Source organism: Triticum urartu, chromosome 5A (assembly GCF_056163025.1).
Source record: "Triticum urartu cultivar PI428250 chromosome 5A, HENAU_Tu73, whole genome shotgun sequence".
Classification (NCBI taxonomy): Eukaryota; Viridiplantae; Streptophyta; class Magnoliopsida; order Poales; family Poaceae; genus Triticum; species Triticum urartu.
This window is the reverse complement of record NC_141877.1, coordinates 683674354-683692172: the sequence shown is the minus strand read 5'-3', so window position 1 is coordinate 683692172 and position 17819 is coordinate 683674354. Positions and strand designations below refer to the sequence as shown.

The 17819-nt window shown below is 46.4% G+C and overlaps 1 protein-coding gene across 1 annotated transcript; it reads left to right on the top strand.

Moving 5' to 3' along the window:
• Positions 1-536: 536 nt before the first annotated feature.
• On the top strand, positions 537-5239 carry LOC125507656 (cytochrome P450 87A3-like). The gene is made up of 10 exons (XM_087524931.1): positions 537-811; positions 1165-1489; positions 1715-1887; positions 2029-2236; positions 2867-3101; positions 4165-4205; positions 4518-4596; positions 4699-4805; positions 4880-5010; positions 5131-5239. The coding sequence occupies exons 1-10, from the start codon at positions 537-539 to the stop codon at positions 5237-5239; spliced, it is 1683 nt and encodes a 560-aa protein (XP_087381057.1).
• The last annotated feature ends 12580 nt before the right edge of the window (positions 5240-17819 follow it).

Here is a 17819-nt window from a genome sequence, read left to right as displayed (position 1 = left end):
GGGCCGGCGGCGCCCAACGAGCGCGGATCTGGGTGCGGCGCAGTGCGAGGTGGCTGGGGACGGCGCAGTGGGAGGTGGCCGCGCCCAGATCCGATGTTGGGGCGGTGCTCTGTCGCCGGGCGGCCCCGAGCTGAACACTCCGGCGGTCCGGCCTGTGCGTGCGTGTTTTCTTTTTCAAACTCTGCATGCGTGTTTCCATATAATAGGAGTATAATGAAAGAGGTCTACAACTTAACATGCAAATGCATGGTCTCATGTGCCTAGCACGCGTGAGCAGCAGGTTTGAGTCCTGGGTGCACACGCATATTTAGTTTTCTGCATTTATTTTATTCTCCCACTAAGAGATGGGACCCGCATAATAGAGAGTGGCGTGACCACGTATACTATTTGACTGGATAGGTTGACCAGTCAACTCGGCAGAATACAGAGCAATACGGCTCATCAGTGACCGTATAATCACCTCAACACGTATACAATGACCATAACGAGCATATTCTAAAGTCCAGTGACCGTAGTGTGCTTTTGCCTCAAATACGATGACCGTCAGTGTATTTACCTCAGAGAACTATCTCATCTATCTTCAAGACAGGATGGAGGGCTACTTGCAGTCATATGCATCCCTCTGCGGCCTTGCACTTATTGTTGCAGGGTGGCTGGTGCACTGGGTGTACAAGTGGAACAATCCTCCGTGCAACATTGGGAGGCTTCCTCCTGGATCCATGGGCTTCCCTCTCGTTGGCGAGTCCTTACAGTTCATGAGGCCAAGCCCTTCTCTCGACATCTCAGGCTTCTACAAGCAAAGGCTGAAAAGGTAGTAACTAGGCCCTGCAATCCTCCGCTCCTTTAGCGCGGAGTGGAGCGTGCGGAGTGGCCCTTCAGCGACTCCAAAAATTTGAACTGGATGCTGCTCCGCTCCAGAGCGGAGTTGGAGCGGGGAGAGAGTCCGAACAGGCTCCTATTAGTCGTGGTTGGAGTTAACCAAATGGGGACTAAATTACGCTATTTCTAGTGTATTTTTCACTAATTAATTGAAGTTATGCTATTCAATTCGTACATTGCACATACATATATACCGCTAGCTAGCTAGTTGTAGCTAGGCTAGCTTCATAGATGGATGAAGCTGCAGGAGTGGATTGACGATCCAAATCGGGCCGCGCAATGCAGGTACGGCACGTTGTTCAAGACGAACCTGGTTGGACACCCGGTGGTGGTGTCCATGGACGCGGACGTGAACCGCTTCATCTTCCAGCAGGAAGGCAAGCTGTTCCGCAGCTGGTACCCGGACACCACCAACGACCTCTTTGGAAAGGAGAGCATGGTCTACTACGACGGTTCCGTCCACAAGTACGTCCGCAGCTTCGCGGCCAGGCTCTTCGGCCCCGACAGCCTCCGGGACGTGCTCCTCGCTGAGATAGGGCGCAGCGTGACGCAGAACCTTGCTGCATGGGCCGCGGAGCCTGTCATCGAGGTCAAGGACGCCATGGCCACGGTAAGTAAGTAAGGTCTTTTTTTTTTGAAAAGAAGTATTACCCCGGCCTCTGCATCAGAATGATGCATGCAGCCATCAGTAAGTAAGGACATGCATGTGATGTAATAGTTTACTTTGATGATCGCGTCACCTAATATAATTGTAGCCATCAACTGACTTGCATTGCCTAGCTAGTTGTTTGGTACTAACGTGACTGAGTGGCATTATCGGCTTCCTGCGATGCAGATGATATTTGACCACACGGCCAAGAAGCTTATTGGTTTTGGCCCCGAAAAGTCAAGGAAACTTAGGAAGGACTTTGATGCCTTCTTCCAGGGAATGGTTTCCTTCCCGCTGTATTTTCCTGGGACAACATTCTACGGATGTATACAGGTATGTACACATGTGTTCAGTACTATATATAATTACTTACTATCTCTGATTCATAATAAGTGCCGCAATTTCTAATTTAAAACTGCGACACTTATTTTGGATAGGAAGGAGTAGTTTTAAAGAAAGACATCGAGAAATCTAGCTTAAAACATACTTGCAAAAGGTACAACGGACCTACTAAAAGAAAGGCTCAGTACACCTCAGAAGCGACACGGTGACTTCCTCGATGAGGTGGTCGACGAGCTACAAAGTGGGACGGGAATGATGAACGAGAAATTTGCTGTAGATTTCGTTGCCGCCCTCCTGTTCGCCGCCTTTGCAACAGTCTCGTCAACGCTCGCGATCGGCATGAAGTTCCTCAGGGCATCTTCAGCCGTTCGCCCCCCCCCCCCCCCCCCCCCGACGCCTAAAAATCGCCCTTTGGAGGCGCGCCGGTGCTAAACCGCGCACTGGGGGCGTGATGCTCCCCAATCGCGGCGTCCACGTTTTTTTAAAAAATTTAAATATGGCGCAAACACGATTGAAATTTAACGCAAACATCGGCGAGTTCGTTCAAACTTAAACATATTTTACAAAAAAAAAAAACTTCGGCGGGCTACCCCCGCCGTCCCCCTCGCTGCCCGCCTCGCCACCCGCCCACACGGTTTACATGCCGAGGAGGCGGTAGAACCGCGTGTAGTCGCCGCCGTCGTCGTCGTCACCGCGCCCCCGCCTGCGCCTCCATCGTCTCTGTTGCATCCCTCCCCCGGTTGGCGCGGCGGGTTGGACGGTCCGGGGGCGTCGTCGTCGTCGTCGCTGTCGAGGACCACGACGCCGTGCTCGTCCTCGCGCCCACGCTTGCGGGCGGCAATCTCCTCCAGGGCCCGGCGCTGCCGGACCATCTCGTCGCGGAGGTAGTCGTCCCGCGCCCACCGCAGGGCGTCCTCGTCGGAGATGCCGCGCCGGGCTATCTCCTCGTACTCCGCGGGGAGGCCGCGCTCCGGCTTGGGCTTGATGAGGACGAAGCGGCCGGTGGGTGGGGAGGCGTTGGCGCCGCCGATGCGGACGCCGGAGCTGCGCGTGCGGGCACTGACCGGCGTGCCCTGGGGCTCCGGCTTGACGCGGCGGAGGCAGGGCGAGCCGCCGGACGACGAGGAGGACCCCCCGGTCTCCATGCGCCTCGGGGTCCAGGAGCTTCCCCGGCGGCGTCAGAAGGACGGGGGATCGGGGTACTCGAGGCGCGCGTGTTGCCGCCCTCGATGTACTCGAGGACGACCTCCAACGTGCGCCCGGGCACGCCCCACCACCGCCGCCGGCCGTTGGAGTTGAGCCTGCCGGAGGGCTCGACGCCGTTGGTGGCCTCGAGCTGCTCGGCGTGACGGCGGCGGAAGTAGGGCTCCCAGAGCGGGCTGTCGGGGACGTACCGTGGCCCCTCCCTCGCCGCCCGCGGCAGAGACGCGCGGATGCGTGCGATCTCCGCACGCCGCGCCGCCCCGGTGGGTGGTGGTGGCACCGGCACGCCGCCGGCGCTGATCCTCCACGCGCCGGGCACCCGCATGTCCGGCGGGACCGGGTACCCGGCCTCGTAAAGGAGGCGAGCCTCGTCTTCGTGGAGATGGCGGCGGCCGAAGCCGTTCGCCGCCGCGCCGTCACCAGGGAAGCGCTCGGCCATGGGTGGAGACGGCGAGAGAGAGGAGAGGGAGAAACGACGGCGAGAGAGAGGAGAGGGAGAAACGACGGCGAGAGAGAGGAGAGGGAGGAACGACGGCGGCGAGAGAGTGTGGCCGCCGAGCACGCTGGTGCGCGTCTTATATAGGCCGAGACGCCGCCCGTACGCGTGGCCGCCGTGTGTACGCGTGGCGGGCGAGGAAGGGCGAGGGACGCGCGTCGTCCGGCCTTCACTGCGCCGCCGTGAGGCATCAATGGCGCAGGCTGACCGGCGCGGCAGCGCGGCAGCTTTGGCATTGATTCGCCGCGGGAAACGAGGCGATGAGGACGACGAAGGGGCGAGAAGAGAGCCGTGTCGCTGACGCGGCGGGCCCGCGGCTTTTTCGCGCCAAAAAAGTTCGCCCGGCGCCCCCGGGCGCCCCCCAGCGCGCCGGGTTCGGCTTGGATCCGCCGGCGCTGTTTTCGGCCCAGACCGGTGAAAATCGGACTCCTGAGAACGCGACTGGGCCGATTTTTCGACGCCGGCGCAAGAAAAACGCCTGAGAAGGTCTCCTGGGGCGCGGCTGGAGATGCCCTCACCGACTACCCCAATGTAGTAGAGTCACTCAAGGTAACTTCCTCCTACAAGCTAGCTACTTGAGTGACTCGAGTACAAGTCACATGGGACGAATACAAGTCCATGACATTCAGTGCTCAGGTTTAATTTCAGTGCATGCATGTGTACCTTGAATTCATTCATGTGTACTTTCAATCCATTAGTACTAGTATCTCGGTTCACAAATATAAGATATTCTTACCTTTTTCTAAATCAGATGTATACAGATACTACATTTCAGTGTGTTTGTTCACTCATTTCAGTTCGTATTTGTCCATATACGAAATATCCAAAATATCTTATAAAAAACATCAAAAGTTTGAATACTTAATACGTGTTAGAGCTATATAATTGTATATATAGAGAGCAGCTCAGCATGCACGCGCCTACTGAAGCCCAACTTTCTACATGCAGGTCACGAATGAGATAGTTCGCCTCGGTAGCGTGGCCCCTGGAATATTCAGGAAAACACTAGCAGACGTGCAAGTGAAAGGTACTCTCAGCACAGCAGCTTACACAATTCTCTTACCCCACATCGTATCACGTCCCTTTTGTAGTGTGTAGTTATCGGGCAAATTATTCTTCCCTGACGCAGGCTACACGATCCCCGCTGGTTGGCTCGTGATGATCAGCCCCATGGCTATCCATCTGAACCCAGAATTCTATGAAGATCCCCTGACCTTTAATCCATGGAGGTGGCAGGTCGGTGACAAATTCCTCAGCAACCATCCATAATCCATGCCGGAATGAAATAATTGTAATTCATCCATCCGCAGGATGAGTCCAGGAAGAGCATTCTACTCAAGAACTTCGCGCCATACGGAGGTGGGGTAAGGCACTGCCTGGGAGCAGAGTTCAGCAAGGTTCAGATCGCGGTCTTCCTCCATACCTTGGTGACAAACTACCGGTAACTGCCGATCGTGTGACCTGCAAAAAAAAAAAGAAACTGTTGATCGTGTACAAAATAAATAAATCACATTATCAGTACGAGTAATTCATAAAAATACATTGAACAAATCTTTGGCAGATGGAAGGAGATAAAAGGCGGCGAAGTGCAGCGCATAACGGAGATCGTGTTTCCAAAGGGATACCACATCCAGATACTCCCTCCGTCCGGATACTTGTCATCAAAATGAATAAAAAGGGATGTATTTAGATGTATTTTAGTTCTAGATACACCCCTTTTTGTCCATTTTGATGACAAGTATTTTCGGACGGAGGGAGTAATACCTAGGGAGGGAGGGATAAACTGATTCACCCATGGAAGAGCTCCCATGGCTCTTGGTACAAGAAAGCAGAGCCTACTTTATTATCCCTAGGGTGGGTTGATCTTACTCCTTCAATAATTGGGGATTGACAGAGAAAATGTGGAGAGAATTTCTGTAACATCCTGCCTCCTTAAAATGTAACTTTGCAACGTGTGACTGCCTGGGCACTGCTGTGGAGTTTCTAAACTATATATGTATGCTATTTCCTTTTTACTACAATATATGCATTGTCATTGTGTATGTCAAATAATAACACTACCGTTAGTGAGAGGTGTATCGCATGTAAGTGTTTGGTTATAATGTACTACTATTAGTTTCAAAGGTGTGTGACCCTGGTCAATTGGTTGGTAATTTTGGTTACAATGTTCGGTGTTTGAGCTGCAACACTGTAGAATTCAGAAGAAAAACTGTCTACATGACTTAATGAGTACTACAGTGATCCTAGCGCAATGTGAATGAAAAGACCGCTACTTCACAACAATTGTGTTTGTACGTCATGCCTATATGTTGCAGTTGCAGCGTTATAGACAACTGGCACTATCATTGCACACACAGCAAATAGTTCTTTCATATTTTAAAAACTACATAAGATTCCACGTGTTGTTGTGGAAATTTGCTGTAGTTTATTTCAATGAGATTCAATTGCATGAAACATGCATATTTGAATTAATAATATGAAAAGCTTAATTTAGATATACATATAGTCTCTTATATTTGATTATTGTATAGTTGTAAACAGCAGCAAAAAACGAAAGTCCTCTTCCACACAACTTGGGATGAATAGTAAATGCCAAAAATATGAAAAATAATAATTAAAAAAATTCTGATTTTTTAGCAAACTTTTAAAAAATGTTTGGAGTGCTTGAAATTTTTCATCATGAAACAACATGCATGGAAGTCATGGAAAAAAAGAAATATCCACTCCAAAATGCTTTCAAAAGTAGCATTTGGAGCATCAATTTTGTTTTTGTTTTTCGCCACGACTTTCACGAATGTCATTTCATGATAAGTGTTTGCAAGAACAAAAGAATTTGTCAAAGTTTGCCACAAATTTTTTTGGAATGCTTTAAATTCTTTTATTTATTTTTTGATTTTATAGTTCGTCAAGGAGCATTTGAGCCCAGGAGCAGATACTCCGCGTCCAACAGCAAAGCCTTTTGTGAAACAAGTTAGGGTAGGCTAGAGATGAAACCCAACAGAAACTACAAGAATCCATAAAAGAAGTCATAGAGTACAAAGTAAATTAAGGTTATATTGATTGCCGACTTCCACGCAGCCCTATGAAGAGTGAAATCTCTAGGTACAAGGAGACATCTCCCGCTCGCCCCTAGACGTGAAGCCGCCTACCGTCATTGCACTCGATCGGGCCTAGATCGTTGGAAAGGTTGATTCGACCGTTTCTCCAGAGCTGGGCTTTAGGCCGCTTTGAGTACCGTGCTATGGAGGCCTAGCGGGTAGCCATTTTTTTAGAACTCACCACTATATGAAGGCTCAATATTGTGGTTTCGTGCATAGTATTAGGTGTGGTGGGTAACCGGGCATGGCGTCCACTAGCAAGAGTAGTCACCGCTTTTGCCGGTTCATGGGCTTCAAAGTTCGTCTCTCTCCCTGCATGCACTATTTCAGAACCTGCGGAATTTTGCCGCCTTGACTAAATTTCACGGATAGTCATGGCAGATGGCCTCAAATAAGCCTCTTCCGGATCAAAAACTATAGAAATGCAGCATGTAACCACTCTCAACTTGTGGAGAAAGGATTGGGCATCTAACCTTCGCTCTCGCTTGAACATTGTCCACCCAGGGTAGCATGGGCTTTTATGTATGTTATGATTTTTTTAAAAAAAATTGCATGAACAAATTTTTACATATCATGTTTTTTTTAATTGTGATGAACATATTTTTAAACGTGGGAACATTTTTGAAATGTTCGGAAGTACTCCCTTTGTAGACTAATATAAGACCTTTTTGTTGGGGAACGTAGTAATTTCAAAAAATTTCCTATGCACACGCAAGATCATGGTGATGCATAACAACGAGAGGGGAGAGTGTTGTCCACGTACCCTCGTAGACCGAAAGCGGAAGCGTTATAACAATGCGGTTGATGTAGTCGTACGTCTTCACGGCCCGACTGATCAAGCACCGAAACTACGGCACCCCCGAGTTCTAGCACACGTTCAGCTCGATGATGATCCCCGGACTCCGATCCAGCAGAATGTCAGGGAAGAGTTCCGTCAGCACGACGGCGTGGTGACGATCTTGATGTTCTACCGTCACAGGGCTTCGCCTAAGCACCGCTACAATATTATCGAGGATTATGGTGGAGGGGGGCATCGCACACGGCTAAGAGATCAATGATCACTTGTTGTGTTTATGGGGTGCCCCCCAGCCCCCGTATATAAAGGAGCAAGGGGGGAGGCCGGCCGGCCCTTGCAAGGCGCGCCAGGAGGAGGAGTAGGACTCCCCTCTTTCCTACTCCTACTAGGAGGGGGAAAGGAAGGGGGAGGGGGAGAAGGAAAGGGGGGCGCCGCCCCCCTCTCCTAGTCTAATTCAGACCAGAGGGGGAGGGGGCGCGCGGCCCACCCTGGCCGCCCCTCTCTCTCTCCACTAAGGCCCATAAGGCTCATTACTTCTCTTGGGAGGTTTCCGGTAACCCTCCGGCACTCCGGTTTTCTCCGAAATCACCCGGAACGCTTCCGGTGTCCGAATATAGTCGTCCAATATATCAATCTTTATGTCTCGACCATTTCGAGACTCCTCGTCATGTCCGTGATCACATCCGGGACTCCGAACAACTTTCGGTACATCAAAACGTATAAACTCATAATGAAACTGTCATCGTAACGTTAAGCGTGCGGACCCTACGGGTTCGAGAACAATGTAGACATGACCGAGACACGTCTCCGGTCAATAACCAATAGCGGAACCTGGGTGCTCATATTGGCTCCCACATATTCTACGAAGATCTTTATCGGTCAGACCGCATAACAACATACGTTGTTCCCTTTGTCATCGGTATGTTACTTGCCCGAGATTCGATCGTCGGTATCTCAATACCTAGTTCAATCTCGTTACCGGCAAGTCTCTTTACTCGTTCCGTAATACATCATCTCGCAACTAACTCATTAGTTGCATTGCTTGCAAGGCTTAAGTGATGTGCGTTACCGAGAGGGCCCAGAGATACCTCTCCGACAATCGGAGTGACAAATCCTAATCTCGAAATACGCCAACCCAACATGTACCTTTGGAGACACCTGTAGAGCTCTTTTATAATCACCCAGTTATGTTGTGACGTTTGGTAGCACACAAAGTGTTCCTCCGGTAAACGGGAGTTGCGTAATCTCATAGTCATAGGAACATGTATAAGTCATGAAGAAAGCAATAGCAACATACTAAACGATCATGTGCTAAGCTAACGGAATGGGTCATGTCAATCAAATCATTCTCCTAATGATGTGATCCCGTTAATCAAATGACAACACATGTCTATGGTTAGGAAACATAACCATCTTTGATCAACAAGCTAGTCAAGTAGAGGCATACTAGTGACACTCTGTTTGTCTATGTATTCACACATGTATTATGTTTCCGGTTAATACAATTCTAGCATGAATAATAAACATTTATCATGATATAAGGAAATAAATAATAACTTTATTATTGCCTCTAGGGCATATTTCCTTCAGTCTCCCACTTGCACTAGAGTCAATAATCTAGATTACATAGTAATGATTCTAACACCCATGGAGCCTTGGTGTTGATCATGTTTTGCTCCTGGAAGAGGCTTAGTCAACGGGTCTGCAACATTCAGATCCATATGTATCTTGCAAATCTCCATGTCTCCCACCTGGACTAGATTCCGGATGGAATTGAAGCGTCTCTTGATGTGCTTGGTTCTCTTGTGAAATCTGGATTCCTTCGCCAAGGCAATTGCACCAGTATTGTCACAAAAGATTTTCATTGGACCCGATGCACTAGGTATGACACCTAGATCGGATATGAACTCCTTCGTACAAACTCCTTCGTTTGCTGCTTCCGAAGCAGCTATGTACTCCGCTTCACATGTAGATCCCGCCACAACGCTTTGTTTAGAACTGCACTAACTGACAGCTCCGCCGTTCAATGTAAACACGTATCTGGTTTGCGATTTAGAATCGTCCGGATCAGTGTCAAAGCTTGCATCAACGTAACCATTTACGATGAGCTCTTTGTCACCTCCATAAACGAGAAACATATCCTTAATCCTTTTCAGGTATTTCAGGATGTTCTTGACCGCTGTCTAGTGATCCACTCCTGGATTACTTTGGTACCTCCCTGCTAGACTTATAGCAAGGCACACATCAGGTCTGGTACACAGCATCACATACATGATAGAGCCTATGGCTGAAGCATAGGGAACATCTTTCATCTTCTCTCTATCTTCTGCAGTGGTCGGGCATTGAGTCTTACTCAACTTCACACCTTGTAACACAGGTAAGAACCCTTTCTTTTCCTGATCCATTTTGAACTTCTTCAAAACTTTGTCAAGGTATGTGCTTTGTGAAAGTCCAATTAAGTGTCTTGATCTATCTCTATAGATCTTAATGCCCAATATGTAAGCAGCTTCACCGAGGTCTTTCATCGAAAAACTCTTATTCAAGTATCCCTTTATGCTATCCAGAAATTCTATATCATTTCCGATCAATAATATGTCATCCACATATAATATCAGAAATGCTACATAGCTCCCACTCACTTTCTTGTAAATACAGGCTTCTCCCGCTAGTAGAAAACAAGCCTTTGGTCACAGGGCAATATTCACATTAGTCCCGGTTCAGTCACGAACCGGGACTAATGTGAGCATTGGTCCCGGTTCGTGCGGCTAAGGCATTAGTCCCGGTTCACCTGAGCCCTTTAGTCCCGGTTTGAGACACGAACCGAGACTAAAGGGTGTACCCTTTAGTCCCGGTTTGTGTCTCAAACCGGGACTAAAGGTCCCATTTTCAAACTCCCCCCCCTTGTGGATCGCCTTTTTTGTTTTGAAAAAATCAAAAGAAAATGATAAAAACTTCAAAAAATAAAATCCTTCGAGAGGTAGTTATATTACTACATCTACGAGTTAGGAAAATTTAAAAACTTAAATTTGGACATGTTTTGCAAAAAATGTAGGGAAAATGTAAAACGGCTATAACTTTTGCATACGATGTCGGAAAAAAACGTATAATACATCAAAATATTCAGAACAAAAATCTGCATCCGATTTTGACGGCCTACGGCCTGTTTGCAAAATTTTAGAATCCTCAAATTCTTAAAGGAAAAAAAGTTATGCTCAAATTTCAGTTTTTTGTGAATTTTTGTTAAATCTGGTCAAACTATGGTCAAAATACTTATTCAAGAAGTATTAGTGTTACTAAATAATTATTCAAGAATATTAGTGTTACTAAATAATTATTTCAGTTTTTTTGAATTTTGGTCAAATATGGTCAAACTGTGGTCAAACAATGGTTAAACTACTTATTCAAGAAATATTAGTGTTACTAAATAATTATTTCAGTTTTTTTGAATTTTTGTCAAATCTGGTCAAACATTGGTCAAACTATGGTCAAACTGTGGTCAAAACTAGGGTCAAACTACTTATTCAAGAAATATTAGTGTTACTAAATAATTATTGTTTTTTAGAACAATAGTTTCAAACTCAAACAGTGAAATGTGTGACTTCATGCGCAAGCTAAATTCCTGAGGGTTCATAGGATTGACATCTTACTATTGTGAGGAAAACAACAAGTGCAGACTTGGAAACGAGGGAGAATAGAACCCGGAAGTTAAGCGTGCTCAGGCTGGAGTAGTGAGAGGATGAGTGACCGTCCGGAAAGTTAGATGATTTGGAATGATGAGGGGTGATTAGAGATTAGAGGTTAAATTGAACAGTGATGAGGGGTGATTAGAGATTAGAGGTTAAAATAATTCAGAAATTTGAAAATAAAAAAAATCAAAAAAAAATCATAAAATTTCCTTTTCGTTCTTGAAGCGGGTGCGGATGTTGCTGAGCTCCTTGTCGACGTGGAGGCGCTCCTGCTCCTTGTTGTGGTAGTTGCGAATGTCGTTGATGAAGACCGACAACCCCCGCATCCCGGACAGTGCCATCCCCTCCCGGCTCTGCCCTCTCTAGGCGGGCACCCGGCCCAGATCTGCTCGCCGCCGCGCGAGATCTGGCCGCCCTCTCTAGGGGGGGGGGAGCAAAACCCTCTGACCGCCTGGCCGCGGGGGCGGATCGGCGGCGGAGGTGGGGGATTGGGGAGAGACGACCGGCGACGGTGGGGAGGGGTTTTGATTGGTCGCGTCCGGCGCCGTGGTTTGATCTGCCTGGGCGCTGGCTGGCTTTTTCGCTGGTTTCTTTCTTTCTGGAAGGTTTCTTTCCTCGTCCTACCCCCAGTCTCCAGTCTCCAGCCTCCTCTCCTCCTCGAAAGAAAGAAAAACAAAAGGAGGCCTGGTTGGTTGGGCCGATATTTTAAAATGTTTGTGAAGGATGACCTTTGAAGGCCTTTTAATTCAAATAATACAATCATTTTTTCACAAGAATGGCCTTGGCTTTGAGGGACTTTTAATCCAATCAAATGATACCTAAAAAAATCCAATCAAATGCTTTAGACAAGAAGAATATAAGCCTAGGTTTATTTTGATTGTCTTCTACATGGATTGTTTGATTTGTACATAGTAGTAGTACTACTAGTGGTAGTAGTAATTTGAAGAGAAATGATCCCATCAAAGCGGACACCGCTATTTTGGTTGGTGCTCTTTTGATCTTGGTCAATCACGTAAAATGTATTCCCATTTATCTCGTATCCTTTGTAAATCAATACAGTCAAAGATGGTCCCCTGGACAACAAGTACAGCTCATCACAAACAGTGTTGTCACCTCTGAGACGTGTTTCCAACCAACTGCTGAAAGTCCTGATGTGTTCACATGTAATCCACTCGTCGCACTGCTCCTGGTGTTTGGAGCGCAGACTGTTCTTGTGTTCATCGACATACGGGGTCACCAAGGTAGAGTTCTGTAGAACTGTGTAGTGTGCTTGAGACTAAGAATATCCGTCCCTTCATATTATTGAGTCCCTAAAGGAAATATGCCCTAGAGGCAATAATAAAGTTATTATTTATTTCCTTATATCATGATAAATGTTTATTATTCATGCTAGAATTGTATTAACCGGAAACAAAACGCATGTGTGAATACATAGACAAACAGTGTGTCACTAGTATGCCTCTACTTGACTAGCTTGTTGATCAAAGATGATTATGTTTCCTAACCATAGACATGTGTTGTCATTTGATTAATAGGATCACATCATTAGGAGAATGATGTGATTGACATGACCCATTCCGTTAGCTTAGCACACGATCGTTTAGTATGTTGCTATTGCTTTCTTCATGACTTATACATGTTCCTATGACTATGAGATTATGCAACTCCCGTTTACCGGAGGAACACTTTGTGTGCTACCAAACGTCACAACGTAACTGGGTGATTATAAAGGAGCTCTACAGGTGTCTCCAAAGTGTAAGTGCATCTAGTGCCACCCCTAGCTGGTTTTGGAGTATTGACGACAAACCTAGTTGAGGGACTAATGTGTTTGTGAAAATTGCAGGAAAACACAGGTAGAAGTCCCTCATTGATTCGGTTTTATTACCAGAGATGACCCCTAAAAATGTACGAAGACATTGAAGACAATGGTGGTTTATGAAGATATTCATATTGAAGACAATGACATGAGAAGACTCCCTATGAAGCTTATGGAACTCGAAGACTTAGATCCTTCGTAGTTTTATTTCATTTATGTTGTGTCATAGGAATCACCGTACTGTTAAGTGGGGTCCAAAAGAACCAGTCAGAATGACTGTAGTGATGCCTAATTCAAATCCTATGTCTTCGAGCGAAGACTTTGAGAGAAAATCTTGTCCAGAGTCAGACAAGTCAGCTTTACTTGTAGCCCAAGTAAAGTTGTCGTGTGAGTTCAAAATTCGACCGTTGGTACATGTGTCAGTTCCTTAGTGACCCAGGGTCATTTCGGACAGATCAGGTCAGGTTGCCAAGTGGCTATAAATAGTCCACCCCCACAACCATAAACGGTTGGCTGCTCAGATTTCAGTGCACGGCTTTTGTCGTTTGAGAGCAACTCACCTCGAAGCCTTTGAGAGAAAAATTCCTAGTGAGGAGAAAAGCCCTAACCACCCAGAGCCAGAGTAAATTGGGCATCACTTAAGTCTTCGTGTCTGTGTGATTTGAAGACTTATTACACTTGAGGACTGTGCATCCTCCAGACGGTTAGGCGTCGCGTTCTGAGCATCCAAGAGAAATTGTGGATTGCCAGTGAACGAAGTCTGTGAAGGTTTGGGAGTCTACCTTGAAGACTTACCTGAGTGATTGAGTGAGGTCTGTGTGACCTTAGCTCAAGGAGAAAACGGTGAGGACTGGGTGTCTTGGACTAAGTGTCCTTGACTGGGTGTCCGGGACTGTGTGTCCTTTGGTTTAAATACCTAGCCGCTCCAACCAGACGTACAGTTGTCACAGCAACTGGAACTGGTCCAACAAATCATTGTCTTCAACGTGTCACTGGTTTCATCTTCACTTCCTTTTACTTACAGTTATTCATTGTGAAGCCATTGCATGCTTGCTTTATCTTTTGTCTTCACAACATGAATGTATGATCTGTTTGGCTTCATAACTTCTTCCTACCTGATCCTTATTACACTGAAGCTGGTTGTGATTGCGCTTTCACTCTATTGAATACATGACCATGGCTGGCCTAGTGTAATCTAACTTCCGCTGCATAGTAATAGGCATAATCTTCACTGTTTGTCTTCATAACTCTCACGTTTTGAAGACTTTCATAAAAATCGCCTATTCACCCCCCCTCTAGTCGATATAACGCACTTTCAATTGGTATCAGAGCGAGGTGCTCCCTTGTTCTGTGTGATTTGGTTTAACCACCTGGAGTTTTAGCGATGTCGACTGCAGGGATAATCAAAGTCTCCACTGCTTGCCCCGTCTTCGATGGAACTGAATATCCCTACTGGAAGAATAAGATGCGCATGCATCTTGAAGCCATTGATGTCGACCTATGGTATGTCGTCGAGAACGGCGTTCCCAAGGCTGGAGAAGGTGTCACTGCTGCTGATGTCAAGAAATTCGTTCAACTGGACTCTACTGCTAAGAATATCATCTGTGGTCATCTGACCAAAGGACAGTATGGCCGTGTGAGTGCTTTGAAGACATCCAAACTGGTCTGGGACTGGCTCTCCAAAGTTAATGAAGGCATCTCAACCCAAAGAGATCAAAGAATCAGTGTCCTTCGCAATCTCTTCAACCGCTTCGAGCGAAATGACAATGAGAATGTCCAGCACACCTTTGATCGGCTCACTGACATCACAGATGAGCTTCAAGCCCTCGGCGCTACTGAGATCACCAAACATGAAATCGTCAAGACGCTGCTGAGATCACTTGATAGTTCGTTTGACATTCTGGCCCTGATGATTCAAGAACGCCCTGATTTCAAGACACTCGATCCGTCTGACATACTTGAGAGGCTCAACACACATGAGTTTCAGCTTTCTGAGAAAAGAGATATCCACGGTCCAAACTATGGGCGAACTCGTGCTTTGAAGGCAAAAGCTGTCTCCTCATCTGAAGAAGAATCTGACTGCAGTTCTGATGATCCTGAAGACATTGGAAGAGAACTTGCAATGCTAGTGAAGAAGTTTCAAAAATTCACCAAGAAGAAAGGCTTCAGAAAATCTTCACGATCAAGCTCAAGGAATGATGAAGCTTCTGCTCATGACTACAAGAAGAAAACATGTCACAAGTGCAAGAAAACTGGGCACTTCATCTCTGAGTGTCCACAGTGGGACAATGAGAACAGAAGGAAGAAGAAGAGCAAGGAATATGATTCTGACGACAAGAAGAAGAAGAAACACTCAAAGTCTTCTTCCAAGTCTTCATCAAAATCTTCATCACACAAGAAGAGCTCATCTGGCAAGGCACGTGCGTTTGTTGGAAAGGAGATGGATTCAGAAGAGGAGTCCGCATCTGAGGAGGCAGAGGTGGAGTCTGAGGAGGAGTCTGATTCTGGCATTGCGAGTCTGGCTACAGCATACGCCGCCAAGTCCATCTTCAACACTGAAGACAATGACTGCATCACCGACACCGACGCAAATGACAAGAACGACTCCACTCCTACCTACTGCTTCATGGCACGCGGTGCCAAGGTAAACACACGCACTACTCGCTATGAAACATCTAGTGACGATGACTCTGAATGTGATTCAAAACCTAGCTACAGAACACTTGCTAAAATTGCAACTGAACAACAGAAAGCTATGGAACATATTCAAAAACTGTTAGACAGAAGCGATGATCTGTTGGGTGCCGAAATGACTCGTTCTGAATCCTTAATTGAAGACATAAAAAATCTTCACGTTAAGTATCAGGAACTTGAAGATCGTCTTGAGACTCTCTCAACTACTCATGAAAAGCTCTCCTATGATTATCTTCAAAAGAAGCAAGATCTTGAGAAGTTGAGAGCGGATCATGAAGATCTTCAAAAGGAAAATGAGTCACTTCGCTCCGAACAGATCAGTCCCGCTCAGGAAGGATTTGAACCGCCATGTCTTAAATGCATTGAGCGTGATAATGCTAATTCTGTTGCTGAATGTTCCACTGCTACTTCTGTTCGAATATCTTCAAATGTTGATGTGGTAACTAACCCCTCTGCTGAGGATACCACTGCTATTGCTGATGAGAATGCTAGGTTGAAGACATTGCTTGAAACAGGGATGTACAAAAGTCTTCAAGGGCATCAGACATTATGTGATGTCCTCAAAAAGCAGATCCTGAATCGTAACCCTAGGAAAGAGGGTGTTGGATTTGTGAGGAAAATCAATGCAGATGACTCTTACTGGAAACCTGAGCAGTACCCCAAAACTACATGGGTTGCTGCGAAGGAACTTTCAGCAGATCCATCCAATTTATCTGGCTTCACTTGTGCTAACCCAATTATCATTGATGAATCCTTTGATGCAAACTATAAACTGTTTAAGAATCAGAATGGTGAAGTGTTTGCCAGGTACATTGGTACTAACTGCAGGAATGGACCGCCTATGAAGAAGATCTGGGTTCCGAAAACATGTCTGGAAAATCTTCCTGTGAATGTCTTCATGACACCTCACTTGAAGAAGACAAACCTCGGTCCAAAGGCTTCATACAGACAGAGGACTCACCTGAGTCACACTAACGCAAATGTTTTGCAGGGAAACCACACTCAGGCATATGAATATGAGAGCTATTCATCGAATCGTCATGTTCATATGACCAAAAATTATTCTGCTTATGCCTATGAGTATTATTGTCCCCCTGCTAGATTGTTTGCTAAGGCTTCAAAGCCAAAATTCTCAGATGCTGCACTTAGACTCATAGCTTATAAGCCACCCTTGAAGATGTGGGTGGTTAAGAAAGCTTAACTCTCTTTTGCAGGGAAAGGTCTCCAGCATAAAAACAAAATCTTCTGATGCTATTGCTGGGGACCATAAAAATCTTGTGGGGCGCAAGATAAACTGCCCAAATGGCATCATTATGTACTTCGTTCCTGAATCGCATGCTACTCTCCCCATTAGTCCTAATCTGGATCTAAGTTCTCATAACCCACTGGTTCGTCAAATGTTTATGCTTCACAACACTCTTCGTGAAGCCTATCCCCCTAACTGCACTGTAGGGTACGACACCAGCGACTTCAAAGTCTTCAGAATGGATTATTGACAGTGGGTGTACAAATCACATGACTGGCAGAAGAAGCCTTCTTATGGACTCAACTTTACGTCCATCCGACAAGAGCCACATTACATTCGCTGACACTCGTAAAAGTAAGGTATTGGGTCTAGGTAGAGTTGCAATCTCAAAGGATCAACACATGGATAAAGTCATGCTTGTTGAATCCCTTGGCTTCAACTTAGTGTCTGTCTCAATGCTTTGCGATTTGAATATGATTGTAATGTTTGGCAAATATCGCTGCCTGGTGCTAATGGAATCTGACAAATCTCTAGTGTTTGAAGGGTATAGGAAAGGTGATTTGTATGTGGTAGATTTCTCAGCAGGACCACAACTTGCAGTATGTCTTCTTGCAAAAGCTTCAGAATGCTGGCTTTGGCATCGAAGGCTTGGGCATGCTGGCATGAGGAACCTCCACACCCTTGCGAAGAAAAAGCACGTCATAGGCATCGAGGGCGTCAAGTTCAAGAAAGATCACTTATGCGGTGCCTGTGAAGCAGGGAAGATGACAAGGGCAAAACATCCTTCGAAGACAATCATGACCACTACTCAACCCTTCGAACTGCTTCACATGGATCTTTTCGGTCCCACTCACTACTCAACTTTTACTACTTCTGCATGCCTCTATGGCTTCGTAATTGTTGATGATTATTCT

Bases quoted from the DNA above. Each gene is read 5' to 3' on its own strand.
- LOC125507656 (XM_087524931.1), top strand. From the start codon at position 537: ATGACCGTCAGTGTATTTACCTCAGAGAACTATCTCATCTATCTTCAA. The intron at 4,597-4,698 runs GTACTCTCAGCA...TCCCTGACGCAG, and splicing joins AGCAGACGTGCAAGTGAAAG to GCTACACGATCCCCGCTGGT. The intron at 4,806-4,879 runs GTCGGTGACAAA...ATCCATCCGCAG, and splicing joins TTAATCCATGGAGGTGGCAG to GATGAGTCCAGGAAGAGCAT.